Source organism: Malania oleifera, chromosome 6, assembly GCF_029873635.1.
Source record: "Malania oleifera isolate guangnan ecotype guangnan chromosome 6, ASM2987363v1, whole genome shotgun sequence".
NCBI lineage: Eukaryota > Viridiplantae > Streptophyta > Magnoliopsida > Santalales > Ximeniaceae > Malania > Malania oleifera.
In genome coordinates, this window is record NC_080422.1 from 35,219,039 (window position 1) to 35,236,620 (window position 17,582).

Below are 17,582 nucleotides of genomic sequence, written 5' to 3' on the forward strand. Positions count from 1 at the left end.
TTAGTTGAGGATAGGGAAGATTACCCGCCCATGCAAGTAGCTTCCCTCTGCTCTAGTACCATTACTGCTACCAGGGCACTCACCTTTCTCAGTAAGCCCTTGAAGTTATCTTATTAATTAACCATATTCACATAAATTAACAGATATGCATATAAGACACTCCCTGTGACAAACACGCCATTTACATCCCCATGGCACGGGTTGTGCGGCCTGAAGGCTGGACTAATGTCATGAGGGATCCACCCAGATAGTAGTCATCTATACTCTCCGCTAACATACTCCGCAGGTACACACAGCTCCAACTACTAGTCCGATTGCCCTCACCCAGGGGGGTGCATTCACCTCACGTAGGCAAATCGGACAAGGCCACCCTATACCGCTCAGCACAGGTGTGGGCGCACGCGGCTACATAACAAATCTCTAGTAACGGTATCATGCTCATAACACACTGGTCCCCAGGGTTCCTAAAACATATCATGCAATTTAGATAATAGAAATCACCATTTAAAACGTTAATTCACATATATTTCCCGTTATTCCAAAAACCTGGCCCCCGACCACAAAATACAATCCGGCATATAGCCATCAATTAAAACTTGGCCCTCGGTCGTCAAATAATAATCCTGACCCTTGACCAATCAAATAATACCCGACCATTGGCCGTTAATTCAAACATCTGCATTTCATAAACAGTTCCAGTATTTTTATAAGCATTTCTAGTATTTTTCACAACAATTCTAGTATTTCAAAATCCCAAATCCAGGTATATAATAATCCTACCAATTAAATCATCTGCCACACGATTTTCCACGTTTTAACATATCCATACAAACAAACAAACTTTCCATTATTTATTTTATTAAAAAAATACCATACCATATATCCTAAGTTTATAAAATCCATTTCGAATGGTTGGTTTTTAAAATAGCCTTTAAATTTCCAAATGAATAAATAAATAAATATATTTAAATAAATAAAATAATTAAATTGATTCAATTTTCATAAAATTATTGACTTAACTAAATCCTCTTACCTGATTCCTGAAAAAGCCCGCTAATACCACGGCCTACGCCTCAGGCGTTCAAAAATTCCTAAGCCCTGAAATTCAAATTTCACCATATTATTCATCATAATTCCTAAAGTAACTTTCTCTAAAATTTTTCTATGTTTTGAATACCCTAAATGGCCTAATAAAAACCTAAATTATCAAACTTACCCCCGATTTAGGATTGGTACTTCGGAACTCCAATTTGAAAATTCACTCTGGTTAGATTGTAGAGAATCTCCCCATGAATCTCCTGACAATTTTCGTTTGTTAATGAGGCTTATAGTTTAAGAGAAATTGAGGTAAGTTTGAGATTTGACCTTACCCCAGGAGATATGCCTACGCCGCTCACACAATAGATCCGCTCCAGTAGAAATGTCGGTGGTAGCAAATAGAACCCAACGGTATTTTTGGATTTTTGATCTGCCGAATAACGGAGATGAGATGGAGGAGAGTGGGAGCGAGGGGAAGCGGAGCTCTCTGTTCGCAGAGAGAAAGAAGAAGGAGAAAAAAAGAAAAGCTTCTTGAAAGATCTTAACACATATAATATTTTATTATAATATTATATATTTTTTAATTATATTATATTATTTAATTAATAATAATAATTAATTAATTAATTTTAAATTTAAATATAATTTAATTTTTTTAAATTTAAATATAATTTAATTTTTTTAAATTTAAAATTTTTTTAATTAATTTTTTTTTTGGATCACTACATTTACCATGATTTTGTCTTTGTTCTCTAACATTACAGTTGGGAGCATGAATTTCAGACTCTAGATTTAGATTTAGGTGAATTTGGACAAAAAATTAATAAAGTTTTATATTATATTTTATCAAAATACAATAAAAATCAAAATCCAAGGTCTTTCTAAATATAGGATTAAGAGTAATTTAGGGGGACATTTATTTCAAATCAATGACTTTTGAATAGAGGTTATATCTAAATTGATTTACTAAATAAGTGAACCAGTTATACATCACAACGTCTAGTGACAATTTTGATTTTTTTTTTAAATTCCTTTGATAGAATCAGATATGAAAACATGATTGGTTCAAATTTTGAGATCTTTTTTTTTAATTTATAATTTATAAAAAATGAAAATGACAAAAATCTCAATGTCCAAGTGATTTAAATTAAATAAATAAATTTTAATTTTGTAAAATAATAAATTGTAATATTTTTTATTTTAATTATTAATTAAATATATAATAAGTATGATTTATGTTAAATTAAAAATTTTAGTTTATGTAATTGCCAATTAATTTTATAAAATATTTCTAATCTTAAGATTTGAGAAGGTTAAAATTGAAAAATATCACATTCAAATTTTAGGTATTAAATAGTTAAAAATAATTTAAATTTTTTATTTAGTGACTGGTTCAAGTTCAATTTATAATTGACTCACAAAATTAGATTTGAATTAAGTATTATACTCTTAGGAATCATTATTAATTTATTATGACTAAAGAAGTCATCCGAGAAGTTCAAATATTGTGCCAGTCGCAATGAAATTTTTAAAATGTACTCAAAGTCGTTATGGAAGAACTAATGGTTGAGGGCTAGTCGTTCTTGGAACTCTTTTACCCCATCCAAGAAAATGGGTTCGTTGGACTCAGCTTCTCCATCTTCTATCCCGTTTTGGTTTCCTTCCCGTCCTTCATTCCTTATCAAGACCAGGCCCCCGCGCTAACCATGACAATGGCCTTCTCTTCGTCCCACTCACTCTTTCCCCCTCACAGCCTTCGTCCTTCTGCCCCTCCTCTCTCTCTCATCTCTTCCTTTTCTCTCATCCCCAATCAACAACCCTTCCACCTTTCTACTTCTTTAAACTCTCCGCGGTTCTGTTATGGTCAGATACAGTGCTGCAAGAAACAAGCTCGACCCCATTATGACCCCAAAGTTGGAGTGTCAGTGTACAAGCCCAAAACCTATGAAGTTCTCGTCACTGATGCCGCGAATTCTCTCGCTTACGCTCTTGAAGACGGAAAGACCCGTCTCGAGATTGATTTCCCGTAGTTTTTTTACCCCTTATTGCATTTGATTTTCAGTTCAATTTTGTTTTTCAGTCTCTTTTTTAAGATAGTAGATACCCATTTTGCGAATTCAACTTGGAAATGTATTCTAGCAATACCCACCTCTCAATTAGTGCTTTTTTGCCTCTATTTAGTGGCTATTAAGGGCAGATAAAGGGCAGTTTGATTAGCTCAGCAAAAGAAGGTGCTGTAGAGTAAGTTTTTTTCAGTCTTTTCTTTGTTTTCAATGGAATGGAGCAAATCCCAATTACTAAACGAGAAATTCACTAGATAGGCACCTGCATACCGAACACAGCAAGGATACATGAACAGGAAGTGTTGTTCTTATTAAATTTTGTTCGACCAATTTGCTCTTAAGCATCTCTTCTAAGTGTGGTGAGGTGGTGATTAGTGCTGGAGATGGTAAAATTTGGGATTGATATTGGGATCTAATGCCAGGTCCTGTCATAGATGTAGAGACCAATGCTCTATTGTACAAGGTAGTACTGCAAAATTGGGATGGGGCCGGGCGGGGCGGGGGTTGGTTAGAATAGTAGAACTCACGGAAATCTTTTGATGGGAAAGAAAAGGAGGGAGGTGACATGATTCAAATTAGAGGTAAGGAAGTACGGATGCAAGGAGTTAGGGCACTATGGTTGATTGTATTACTATTGGGTTGGTTGAATTGTTAGCTTGGATATGTCCCACAAGATTATCATTGAGACTACTAATACCCTTCCCAAGCCAACTCAAAGGTTACAAATGGCCTCCCAACATTTGCATAAAACCTTGCTAATAAACAATCCTATCCTTAGAACAAATTCAAACAACTTCCTAACGTAAAAGGATCATATTGATGCTGACATTTATTGTGTCTTTGACCAATAAATTCTTTCCTTTGGGACTCTAGAGGCTTTGCATGGATTAGGACTCTACACCCTAGTTTGGTACTTGAGACCATGCAAGTTCTCTTCCCTATGCCCTAGTTTATGTCCATTGCAAATCTTGTAACACTAGTTTATGTCCATTGCTAATCTTGTAACCCTAGTTTATGTCCATTGCTAATCTTGTAACACTTTGAGCAATGGTCAATGACTAGAGACATTTGTGTCATTGGGTGAGAATTTTGTCTAGATCCTCCTTTTCTTTAGGAAAAAAGGAAGGAGAATGATCTTCTTCGCTATATCCCTCCTGTTCCTCTTTAGTCTTCTTCTTCGAAAGTTGTTTCTATTTCTACATCTATTTCTTCCTCACTTTTCCCATTTTCTTCCATTTCTGAAGTTTCTTTCAATTTCTTGAAGTTGAAATATGAAGAAATAGATATGCCTATGAACTTTTTTATTCTATGGATAAAGTATTTAACTGGTGTAAAGATGTCAACTTTGGGTGAAATACCCCAAGTGCATTGGCTTTCTATGTGCTATGTGGCCGATTATTCAGTCTCTACATTGCATCTTTGGAGGGTGCATAAAAATTGCACAAATAATGCCCTCCACGTTACCTATTTTGAGGGCAATTATTGCCTATGAAAGGAGGGTAGCCATAACTCCTTAAGTATGCTCACATCCGAACATTGGACCTTGGCCATGTGGTCTTGGGATCTCATCATACTTAGGCTTGTGATTCATAGCTTATATATAAAAATAATAACAATAATGATAATAAAAAATAAGAATCATGTAATATGTGTGTGCGTATATATATATATATATATATATGTATGCATGTATGTATGTATGTATCATTGATGATAGGCTGCGGCCTTGAAGAATATTCAATTTTATTTTACTTTATTTTATTTTTTAGGATGAATGTTATCTTGATTGGTCGAATTCCTTGGAGCACATTTTGACCAATCATGAATTAAGGACATAGTCTGATCATCCTATACCAGCTTGGGCCAATCCAAGGAGTGATTCTCACCCTGCTTGATAATTTCCCCAACCAATTTACCCACATCAAAATTAAGTTTTTCTTTAATTATACAAGCCTTGAAAGGATTCAGGCTTATACCATCGACCTTCTTGAGATCCCATGATCTTTGAGGTAGCTTTTTCTCTTAAGATTACTAGAACCTTGAGCATTGGCGAGCTTTAATTCCTCCTTCCTACAAGAGTTCTCAATTTCTTCATACTTTATTCATGCTTGAGGTTTGGAATCTTCTCTCTCCTCAGGGCAATTGGCACTAAAGAGTCCCCAGAATTTTCATCAATGGTGGGCTCGGGCTCTTTGTCCTTTTCTATGTAGTCAACTAGAAGATTCTCATAATCCTTATAGCTGACGATTTTTGTAAAAAGATTTTCTGATGCCCCCTATGCTTTTGAGTTTGGTCAAATTCATCCTAAGTGAAGGTTCAGCAAGAAGGAGAGTGTGGAGTGGCCTATACTTGCTCCCCAATGTCTACTTGACAAAGAGTAGGTTGGCTAAACCCCTCTAGACCACAATAATTGTGAGTGATGGTTCACCACACATGGAAACATTTGAGGGTGAGCAGTGGCAGAAGTTTCTTTTGTAGACCCTGTATCTCTGAATATGTTTTCTGCATGTTCTCCAACCAGGATCTCATTGCAACCTTTAAATTGTAGACCGTTCTCTCCATTGCGGTCCCTAATGTATGAGAGTTGTGACCAACTAAATGAAGATTTTCTTTAACTATTTGTTGTCAAATCACTGCTAGATCAACATTAGTGAGTCTAGCCAATATTTGCAGCACATTGTCTTCATTGATAGTTTGTCCCCCACTTCTGGTAACTAGCAACAAAGTAAGTCCTATTGGGTGTGCCAAAAATATGTTCGATCAATTCGAGTGCAAGCACCTTTATGGTGACTAGTGAGGTGGTGGAGAGTGGTGGAAATGGTAAATTTCGGTGTGACATTAGGATCTTATGCTTGCCCCCTTGGTGATGTAGGGATAGTTGCACTATTGTACAAGGTAGTGCCCAGCCAAATTGGGGGTTAGAATTGCAGAAATCGTAAAAATTGCAGAAGGGGGAAGAAAGGCAGGGAGGTGACAGGATTCATATTAGAGGAGGTAAGGAAGGGATAGAGAAAATCAGGATGCAATGTGTTAGCTTTGTTTGAGATTTCCTACAGGATTATCATCGAGACTACTTCTACCCATCCCAAGTCAACTTAAAGTTACAAATAGTCTTGACGCTTGATGCTAACCATACACACATTTTATTGTTAGTGTTGCGATGCGAATACAAATTAATGTGCGTATGGTTAGCACCAAGGCAAGTCATTTAGTTGTCATAATTTGTGACATGATTTCTTTGCTGAAAATATTGTTACTTGACTTAATTTCAAGTTCTTTCATGCTATTCACCCCTTTATGCATTTTATCATTTGAAAAGTTGAGATCCTTATATATGCCTTGTGGAATAAAACTGCATTCAGAAACTAATCGAGAAGCATCATAAAAAAAATTTGGATCTCTGTGGTAGCAGTGAATTTTGGCAGGAATTTTGAGTGACTCAATATTGAAAAGTGAAAAATGAATTTTTTTGGGAAATGCAATGCATGGTAAAGCCTGTGTTTTTTTTTTTTTTTAAAAGAGTTTTCTGAATAAATTTGAATTTTTTTTTGTAAGTGGATTGTGTTTGTTGTATTTTTTGAAATTATTTGCTAGCTACTAATTGTATGCATGTATAATAAAAAGTTGACATAAGCGGGTGATTACCTTACAAGTTTGGAATCTGTATGCACCATTATTCTGTCTGGGCTTTTGAACTCTGTTCACCTCCTAGAATTCCTCTTCTGTAGAAATGATTCTTTATTCTTCTACTTTATTGCTGAGGATTTTGGATGGGTTGCTATTTTTTCTTTGACATCTGTTTTTTTTTCTTTGGTATTTTTTTATTTAATTGCATCTCCAGGCCCTTGCCTACCAATATTTCTTCCTATAAGGTAATTCTTTTAGCTCTCCTGTTTTTTTCTTTCTTTAATAAAAAAAGAAATTTATTTGAGAATGAAAAGAATAGTACAACAAAAGGAAGAAAAAGAAGATAGAGAGAACAAGATATCCTCCAAGAATACCAGGGAAAGAGCAAAACAGAAGATCCAAAAGAAAACAACAAATTACAGAACAGTTTTACTGGACCAAAGCATTCCAATCCTGCTGTAAATCTGCTAGAGGTAAATGCTGGAAGAAACATTAGCCGAAACCCACAATGAAGTAAGAAAAACCACTCTACTCCAAAACTCAATTTGAGAGAAGTAGCCTTTCTGTAAAAGAATCTGGCACCCCTCGAAATAGCCATAAATGAGCATCACTGTAAAGCCTTTCTCTACTTCCCCTCCCTAATCCCCTAAACCTCATAACACAAATCAACTCCAAAGAGGACAGACCTAACTCTCTCAAGTTCCTTAGCTGGCTAATATAAAAGATCTTCATTCACTGTATTATTGCAATTCTCAATGGCCATAGTTTCTCCTAAAAAATTTAGCTTGTGCTTTGGATAAATGTGTTAGTTATGGAATCCGAGTACATAATTTCAATTATCACATTTTCTTTTCTTTTTCCTTTTTACTTTTTTATTTTTATTGTTTATGATAAGACATTGTGAATATTTTTTGATTCTAGCTTATTAGTGAAAGTGGTTTTGCTTGTGTATAATATGTATTAAATTAGATATTTGTTTTTATTGAGTATCTGAATGTGTGAAGGGATCTTCAGATGAGTTTATTGATGCCAACATCCAGCTAGCATTGGCTGTTGTTAAGAAGCTACAGGAAAGAAGGGAAACCAGGGCTTGCATTGTAAGAAGAGGCTATTTTATTTATTTATTTTATATATCCTAATTCTTATTTTTCATCTGAAGATATGAGTTCTGATAACATTTATTGGCATCAGGTGTTCCCTGATAAGCCAGAGAAGCGTAGAGCCTCTGAACTTTTCAAAGCGGCTTTTGACTCGGTAATGAATTAGCTTGTAATTGGCCTGTATTACGTTTCTCTTGGGTGTAGAGTCTTTGGGTGCTCTCTAAATAGTAGATGCTGGGCATTCATTTCTCAGATACGGCACTCTTCTGTTAATGCGTGCCATTTTTTTGATCCATGGGTTGAGTTTTGTTGGTGTGAGATTTATGAGTGGTCAAGCCAATTGACCTCTAAATATTGATGAAACATATGGTACTGGAAAATAAATGTGTTCATCTCAGATTATATTACTGCCAATGTGATGAAAATTTAAGAATATTACTAATTTATTTTTAATTTTAATGTTTATTATTGAATTCATTATTTTTTCTTTTTTCTTGTCTTTTTTTTCCCCAGTAAAGAGAGATCTCATAAATAGGGCACCAAGGGGGTGCCACCCATGTACAAGCAAAGGAAAGAGAGAAACCAAAAAAAAAAAAAAAAAGGCCTTGTGTGATAGGGGTATCGAAGAAGTCAAGAATTGTGTGCATCTCTGGCATTACCGCTGGCTAAACCAACTTGAAAGAGCTGTAAGCCATATATCTTTGAGGATTGTGGGAGTAGTAGTTGTCCCTTCAAAAGCTCTAGAATTTCTCTGTCTCCACATTAAGGGCATGAATTTTTCCCCCTTTTTTCTGTTCATAGGTATATCCTTCCTTGCTCAGATTTTCCTTCCCCCAGTTTCAGCAGTGACCTTCACTGTCACATAAGAGCAGTGGCAGATTCCAAAAAATTCTGGTCCAGGGGCCGTAGAGTGGTAAGTGTACTACTGTTTCAGTATCTTCTTTGCATAAAAAGCATCTTTTGACAAAAATGAAACTCTTTTCTGAAGGTTATTAAGAGTGAGGATCTTCCCTAAAGTTGCATTCCAAACAGAAAAGCTACTTTGACTGGCACATCTTTCCATGGGAAATTAAGCCTGGCCTCAGTGGGGTTTTCCTACTGCTTCTGAAAGGAATGGACTGAACTGTGAAATAGCCTTTTTATTGAGCTTCCTTAAATGACCCATTTGGATTCCTCTAGAGACATTTCTTTATAAACAGCCGTATAAATCAGCAAAAAAAATTGAGCTCCCAATCATGGGTGGTAAGGCTTGATATACGTTTTTGGCCAACAACCTAATAGCTTAAGCTTTTAGGTAAAGTGTTAATTTAATATGGTATCAGAGCCATGGTTGCCAGGAGGTCCTGGGTTATAGTCTTGTTGCCCCACGTTTAATGTAAGTATGTTAAAAACAAAAAAGAAGTTGCTCTTGTGATGGTTTCCTCACATGCACAAAAACCTTTTCATCTCTCATTTTGATATTGCACTGTGTCATGGTGCTGGTAGATCTTGATGGTGGGGGTTCGTACAGTCCAGATCAAAGGGAAATCCTTCAATCTGAGATTGGATAAAGTGGGGAAGGTGGCAGCTCTGTTCGTTCTTAAGAAGAATCAGCTACGCAATTGATGGGTAAGACTTTCATCAGCTGCTGCAACATGGTTCTTGCAGGGATTTTCGTCTCTTGTTGGAAGGTCAAGCAAGGGTGTTCAAAGATCTTGGGTGGGTAACTGCAGCTTCGATGGAGGGTGAATTATGGGCTTGGGCTGGGATCTGAGCAAAAAAGGTCGGAAGGAAATCCCTTTTCCTCATTCCCTTGCTTTTTTTCTGGATTGTTTGGAGGGAAAGGAGCAGAAGCGCTTTTTGAGGGAATGTCTTCTCTGCATGTTGTCAAAGATCGGTGGTTAGCTATGATTTTGAATTGGCACAGTAAGATAATTGGGATGGACATCTATGTAATTCTTGATTTTCTTGACACCTTACAGTGACAGTTGTAATGTTTTCTTTTTCTTCGTTGTATTTTGGTGGCATCCTCTTGATGCCTTTTCCCTTATTAATAAATTGTCCCTTTTCTGATTAAAAAATGATATCAGATAATTCATTTTGCAAGAGGATCCTTCTTGTTTTGCCTCCGTCATTGAGACCTTGAAAAATTTCTTCAACATCAGGATCCTGAATTTTCCTCAGAATGACTTCTTTCTTCAGATGGATATCTCCAAAGGTGTTCCATCATTTGAGTTTTCCTTTAATTTCTTTCAATTTGAAAGTGAGAAGCTTACATGTTTTGAAAGTGGAAAGGAGTTGGTCTGCACTTATTCCTCCAGTGTTCAATAGAATGTGAAGTGATTAGGGGTAAGCCTAGGGAGAATCTTTTGGGTGTCCTTGGAAAAGTATTCCTCCCAGCCTGTCAAGACTAAAAACCTTTCAATTCTCAAGAAAGGTGGGGATCTCTCTTGAGTTGGACCAAGTAAAAGGGCTCTCAGTGAGAGGGAGGTCAATAAGAGCATTCAGATTAACAAAGTCCCTAAAATCTTTCATGCTTGTATTCTCCAATATTCCCCTATTTCTTTTGTGAGAGAACAGCACCATGTTGAATTCCTCTCCAATAACCCAAGGAGCATCCCAATTTGTTCTAACTTCATATAGCTCATTCAAAATAAGCATCTAGATGGTCCTTCGCCTGGTCTGCACACACTGATAAAAAGCCAGGAGAGCTGTCATCCAACTTCATAAAGAGGCAGCACATGAAGAAGGCTCTGGCTGTGCACTCAACTAATTGAACTGGGTTTTCCTTCCATATAACCAGGAGCCTCCTGCACTGCCAGTGGCCCATAGGTAAATCCAGCTGCTTATGCTGTATCTCCAAATAGGTGATGAGGTTCTTGTCATGAGTATTAAACTTAGTTCCCTACAAGCAGATCATCTCTCCTTTCATTCTTTCAGAAAGAACTTACAACAGACCTTTTAGCTTTATCATTGAGTCCCTTAACATTCCAAGAAAGAAGTCTCGAGGTCATAGGTCCAGCCAGCAAATAGCCTCTGCTGCAGCCAACCTATTCAGGGTCTGAAAAACTCATATTCCTGTCTCAGTGTACCGAAAATTCCAACTCTTCAATTCCCTGCTCTATCTTTCTATTTGCTGTTACTAACATTCCTCTTTTATGGTTTTGTTTGGCTTCCTCTCTCCTCTTTTTCTCTATTTCCTCAAATGGACGAATAGCTTTTTCCTCTAACCCATCCAATGTGATTCCAATGGCTTTGCTCATTATGTTGACCTTTCAGAGAACCCAATTAGACACTTGGTATTTTAACTGCTCAGTATCACTGTCAATGCATCTGAATTCCTCAAAGTTTGGTGATTGTGTGTCCACTGGGTTGTAGTCCAAGATAGCCTTATCACACACTGCGATCAAGGCTAAATTTGGGTGGAGGTGTTAAAGAGGGTTTTCTGCAAATATCTTGATTATCACACAGCCTCCTTGATGAAGTTTCAGAGTTGGCTACTTCCCTATCAGTTTGGTTAGAGTAAGGGAGGGCAGTTTCTGTGTTGCAGATGGTTTGGGGGCTGCTAGGTTATGGGCATCCAACTTCCTTAAACAGGGATTTGCTGGGCTGAGGATCACAGGAGAGATAAGGAGGGAGTGTCACACCTTTGCCTTTAAAGGAGTCAAAAGGGCTTGGTTTTCAGCTGGAAGAAGGGAAGGAAGTTCTTAGGCCTGACTAGAAGCTCTTTTCCTTGTCTATTGTCGTGGGTTTTTTGTTCATGTGCAACATATGGGGCTGGTTTTTTTTTTTTTTAATATTCTGTATCAATAATTCAATATTTTCCCCCTAGGACTTCAGAATCTGGAGAATATTTCATTGAGTTTTCTGAACATTTACCTTGATGTCAGTTTTTGATTCTTTTTGTTTCAGATTGATGGGGTGACCATAGGTTCACTGGATGATGTTCCAAGTGGTCCAATCACTGCATTCTTCAAATCTATGAGGAACACCCTGGATTTTGATTTTGAGGATGATAATGAAGGTTTGTTCCAAAAAATCTCATGCTTTAGTGTTTTTAATATTTTGAGAAACTCAACATGTTTTATCTTCTGTAAATGACTAATAAAAGACATTAAATGTAAAATTATATCTAGAAAAGTAAAAACATCAACAAATATATAACATCTCTTTTTAACTAGTTAAATACCCATTTTGGTCGCTCAACCATTTCAAATGTTCTACCTTGGTTTAAAGAAGAAAAATTTTCTATTTGAGTCCTTGATGCTGTACATTGTTATAATTCATGGTCATTCCCCAACATGGGGTTCAAATGTTCAATCAAAAGTTCTTGTGCTGGCACAAATGCTTGTGTAGCAGTTATCAGTTGATGTAGATGATGATCATGATGACATGGCATCCATACTGCCTAATGAAGTTAACTTGCATGATTTGAGTGTCTACCTCATCTTTGGCCCTCTGGCATTTTGTGACTGTGCACTCCTGACCAAGCTCTTGCTCTACTGTTTTCTTAAATTCTCTCAACTTCCAACTGAGAGTAGCTCCTAACATATCCCAAGCAGTGTTTGTCCAGCCATTTTGAGGATATCTTCTTGATTATAAAAGTCTGCGTGGGGCTACTAGTGATTTCGTGAATTCTTATTGGTTCGCAGCCATGACTCCTGTACCCTCCATTTATATTTCCAGTCATGCATTTAGGTGCTAACCTCACCTTATCGTTCTTGTTGATTTTGAAAGAATAGTTGCGTATTTCATTCTGAATTGCTCCTTGCCTATGATTTTCATTTCAATCTCAAATTTAATCTGGTTAGTGTTGGCTTTGGGATTAAAGGATAGGTAGTGAGGTACCTTTCTCTTCTTACTGGCTCCTCCATCCAGGTTATCATTTCTATCATCTTCACAGTTCACTGCTTGCTGGACTATCAGGATTGGAGGAGTTGTTTGTAGCCAGAATGGTAATTTCCCCCATTTTATATGCGTTAGGTGCTGCATCAGTCTATTTTTCTGTCTTAATCCCCTATTCAGTCCCGTCTTCATTATCTACCTCATTAAAATCTTCTTCTATCTCATTTGCTTCTGCTGCTCTATCTGCCTTAGGAAACCAAAACCAAATTGATCTTCCATAGTTTGGAAAAATTCTGAACCACAACTGAATCATAAGTGAACTAAATTGTGAACTGTTCAAACAGAATGTTGACAGTTTTGAGTTGGTTTGGGTCAGTGATTTAGATATTAAACTTCTTTTAATTAAATTAAGGCTTTATTTATGCAATTTCGCACATAGTGCACAAATATAGTTAAAACACTCAATATGGTGTATTTGAAAACATACGTTAACATACTAAAACATACAATATCTCATTTGATATGAACTTAAGTGCATTACGATGCCAGGGATAACCTTAATCTTTTAAAAATGAAAAAAAGTCCCAATATCAAAGTCATGAGCTCCACAAGTTAGTGATAATTTCATGTTTCATATTCCTTATATATTTTGGCCAATAAAATCATGGCATGTAGTTATATTATGTATGAGATACTTAAAAATATTTAAGAGAGATATTTACAATAGTTATACATGTATGTACACAGATATATGTATGCGTGCATAGTTGTCAAATTGAGATTTGAATCATAAATCAACATTCTAATTTTGGGAATCAAGAATTGTATCAAGTCATAAGATTTGGTCCAAATTTTCAAAAATGATTTCAAGTGACTTGCATATATGAGCAACAAGCAAAATAGTAAAACACATTTAAATTTTGACAACAAAAAAAAAAATCAGATTTCATGTGTATGCTTCCCCTAAATGGAAAAAAGTAAGGGGATGAGTGAAGAATATGAACTCTTTGTTGTTTGAGGAGGGAATCAAGAAAAAAACAATAAAAACTGAGTTTTTGGTGTTCATCAACAACTAAAAAAAATCATAATATATGCATTTTATTTCTCTAATTAAAAAGAAAAAAAATTTAATTTTAAAAAAATGATAATGATGGGGTTAAAATTAACCCTTGTCTTATTAATTGGAGAGGAATCCAGGGGGCATCCCCAAAGCCCATGCCTGTTATTTAGTAGTGGTCATTATGCGGGCAGTAACCTGCCCATCAATTTTGGACATTATGAAGGTGTAACCCCTTAATATCAAGGCTCATTCCACATCAACTTGGGGTGTTTAATCCCTTGGAGGAACCATATAAAAGGGACAAGGGAGCCTTACGTTGGGGCTCGCTCTAAGATGCTATATAAGGGGACTAATTACATTACCTATACTCTATCTCAAAAATTGACTTGAGCATTGTAGAAGGCCCTCAGAGGCCACCAAAGCTCTTCCTTTTTTCCATTGTTTTAGGCGATCGCCACCATGGTCTTAAATTTCCACGAAATTGTTGAAATTTCTTTAGAAATTTCCGGTTTCCGTCACCCTCGAAATTCAAATGGTAGACAATTTCCATCTTGCATAATTTCCGTCGAAATCTCAACGAATCATTCAAAATTTATTGAAATCTCGATATTTTAGCGAAAGTTGTCAAAATTTTAACTATACACTGAAATTTGCTCAAAATTCAAATGAGATATTTAGGAGTGTGTGAAATTTCTCTCTTTATTTATTTTTATTGAAACGAAAGATTATTACAAGTGCTTTTGAAATTATATGAAAAAATAAACTTACAGTAACATTTTATTTAACCATTCATGTCTACATTATCATTATTTGTATAATAAATAATATTTAAATGATTTATGAATTGCATTTGTTTCAACTGAATATGTTTAATGTATATTATTTTACAAATATATTTGTAACACATACTATATTACAACTTTTCCACCTCATACACAACATAGATGTATTTAACTTGCAATATATTAGTCCTAACACTTACATTATTATGTCTATCAATCATTTCTAAAATTTCACAAAGTATTCCATGTTTTACTACTAATTTCTGTTATTTTTTCAAATCGAAATCGAAATTTCTGTCGAAATTTCCATACTTTTGGAGCTTCGAAATTTGGGTCAAAATCGAAAATTAAGATCTTGATCGCCACAATCTGTGGATATAGAGATTTAGGTTCTATTTTTGGCGTCAACAGATAATAATTGAATAAACTACTAAAAAAAAACCAACTTTTGAATCTTAACAATGCAACAGAACAAGATTACCACCTTAGCTGATGAATGTTCTCCTCTTCTTAATAGTTGTACACTATACTCATCCAAGAATGAAGAATTGTTTGGTGAAGGCAACATAAGACCTAAAGTTCTATTTTCTCCTCTTTTTTAGCACATAATTGATGTAGACAAGGAATGGAAGGTAATCATATAAAAATAAAAGCAATAAAGAAAGACTTGCTGTTTTTGGGGTTTTAAACCACTCGGGTTTGTCAACAGGCCTAGAATAATGCGATAGATGGATTCAGATCCATCATTAGATTCACAGGTTGAATAGATAGATTTGGCAACTTTGGTTGTTTTTTGATTCTCTAGTGAGATTTAAATTGATATGGGGCTGGAATTGGTATGAAACTTATGAATCGACTTGCAAATCATAAGATTCTAACAACTTTGTATGTGTATTTATGTGTCTGTGTATGTATGTGCCAATTTGGTGATTTGTGTTTGTTTTTCACATGCTTGAAACTTCAACCCTAACCCAACCATTGGCTTTGCAAAAATTTCAAAGTGTAACCATGTCAATCTTTGAACTTAAGCCAAACCAACCTAAGTGTTTGGTTTGTTCAGGTTGGTGGTTTGACCCAAACCTCGCTTGCCCCCTACTGTATCACGTTCTACCTTACCTTAAGCAACTCTTCATCCTGGAGTATAATTCAATGTCAGCCAAATTGGAATTACTGTGATCACAATGTTGATGATAATACTTCTGCCATGCCCTTATTATGCTTGATTGAAGGATTCAATGAAGATGATGAATTTATCAATTGTCATGAATAAGCCCAATGTTGGAAAAGTAATAGACTTTAAAAGGCATGTAACAGTACATGGAAGGGGCCAATGGGTCATTCCCTGCATTATTTTGTTAATTCTAATGACCTATATGCATGCTATACATCCCTTTCCTAAATGCATAAATTTAAAAATTAGTTGCTCTTGTTGTGGAATCTGAATTGCGATTTCTGCTTATACATTTGGATGCCTTCTGAAAATTTCCCTTGCAGTATAGGCTTCTCTGTTTGTTTTCTAAGCCTTCATGATCACTGTTTTTTTTCTTTAACTTGTCTTGGCAACTTTTGATGTCTGATTGAGCCTATCAGCAGTTGTTTTCTTGACTTTGTTTTCAGACCTCATGACATCATCCATTCGTCCTCAACTACTCCACATTTGATAGTCATTTCTTCAAACTTTTGAACATAATCAACCACGGTTTGATTACCTTGCTGAAAGCTATAGAATTCACATAAATTTTCTGCTTTTCTCTATCACAAAGCTCTTTTCTTGAAGGCATATCTCCTCTCCCAACACATATTTTTATCTGTAGGACCTCCCATGATGTGAGAAAATGATGTCAGAATCAGCTCTGGTACAAAATTGATGCAGAAATAGTAGGGGGAAAGTTAGGAAAACTGATTGAGAGTTGGTTTGTGGAAGAAATTGGGGAAAAAGTAGGTGCATAGAAGAACTGCCTTGCCATGATGATTATGACACTTCCTGAGCCTCTCTCCCATCCCCTCAGTCCTCTATCATGAAGATGGTAACTGATCATGACGAAATGAAGTCCATCTGGATTGGAGGCCAAAATATTTGAGCTGTGATTGGAGAAAGTTGGTAAAGCATGCAAAAAGGTTGATTCCACCAAGGTGTATACACATTGGATAGGGAGACAAGGGACTAGTGAAGAGGAACTCCCTTGTTAATAACTGAGACTTTTGACAAGTGGGTAAGTGTTTTTTTTTTTTTTTTGTTTTTGGAAAAAAGATACAAGGGGGAGCTTTAATATTGAGAAAGTTCAGAATTGTTCAAAGATAGCTTTAGGTAATGACAATGAAGGAAATTGTATTGAGGAGAAAAAGAAACGGATTGATGTGAAAATGAGTGTGTTTTAGAGTGATTTTGTTTGTGATGGAGGTTTATTATTCAATGAAGTTCATGACAATTTGGGTATGTTTCTGATTCACCTGATTTACTTTGGGGAAGGTTTTGAATTGAAATCAGGTTTCAATTTCTTGTTTGTGAAATTGCAACCGAAATTTCGAGAATTTCTGGCGGCCAAAATTTCGGGAATAGCAGCTGAACTTTTGGACATTTTAGAATAAGATTGAAGAGCAATACTTGAATTTTTTTTAATAGAATTATTCACAATCATCTATTTAAATATTTCCCAAAGTTTCATTCATGATTTCCATAATTTATTATAAGTTTCTGAGTTTCTTTAAATCAAAATCAAAATTCCCATTGAATTGAAATTGTAGTCCTTGGTAAAATGTGTGGGAATAGGATGTTGCCTACCTTTGTGGGGGACATTAGTTGGAAGGACGTTGTAGCTCAACAGCTGCTGGACAAGATGGGATCATGGCTGTCTGCTCCTGGAGGAAAAAAAGGTTCAGTTGCATACCTGGATAATGGTAAAAGAAAGCCAAAGGAAGACCAGAGTGGATTAAAGAGGGGTTTTCTTATTTAGATGTTGTTAGGTTTTTAATTTTTCTCTGCCTTTTTCTTTTCTCTGTTTTGAGGATTTCCTGTCCTGTCATAGGTTGTAATTGCTCTCCACTCTTTCTTAATACATTTTATTTTATTATAAAAAAACGGTGGAAA

General features: G+C 35.8%; 1 protein-coding gene across 8 annotated transcripts in view; it reads left to right on the plus strand.

The window, feature by feature from the left end:
- The first annotated feature begins 2,639 nt into the window (after nt 1–2,639).
- LOC131158131 (protein LPA3) overlaps nt 2,640–17,582 on the plus strand; it is a 62,483-nt gene continuing 47,540 nt past the window's right edge. For 5 of the 8 annotated variants that reach the window (XM_058112761.1, XM_058112758.1, XM_058112764.1 and 2 more), the window contains exons 1-5: nt 2,655–3,064; nt 6,943–6,973; nt 7,733–7,825; nt 7,920–7,982; nt 11,720–11,831. In XM_058112761.1, the coding sequence (XP_057968744.1) occupies nt 2,745–3,064; nt 6,943–6,973; nt 7,733–7,825; nt 7,920–7,982; nt 11,720–11,831 (619 nt within the window). In that variant the 5' untranslated portion in view covers nt 2,655–2,744. Of the gene's footprint in view, nt 3,065–5,199; nt 5,551–6,942; nt 6,974–7,715; nt 7,826–7,919; nt 7,983–11,719; nt 11,832–17,582 lie in introns of those variants that run through there. The other 3 variants (XM_058112762.1, XM_058112763.1, XM_058112765.1) reach the window with 3 other exon arrangements.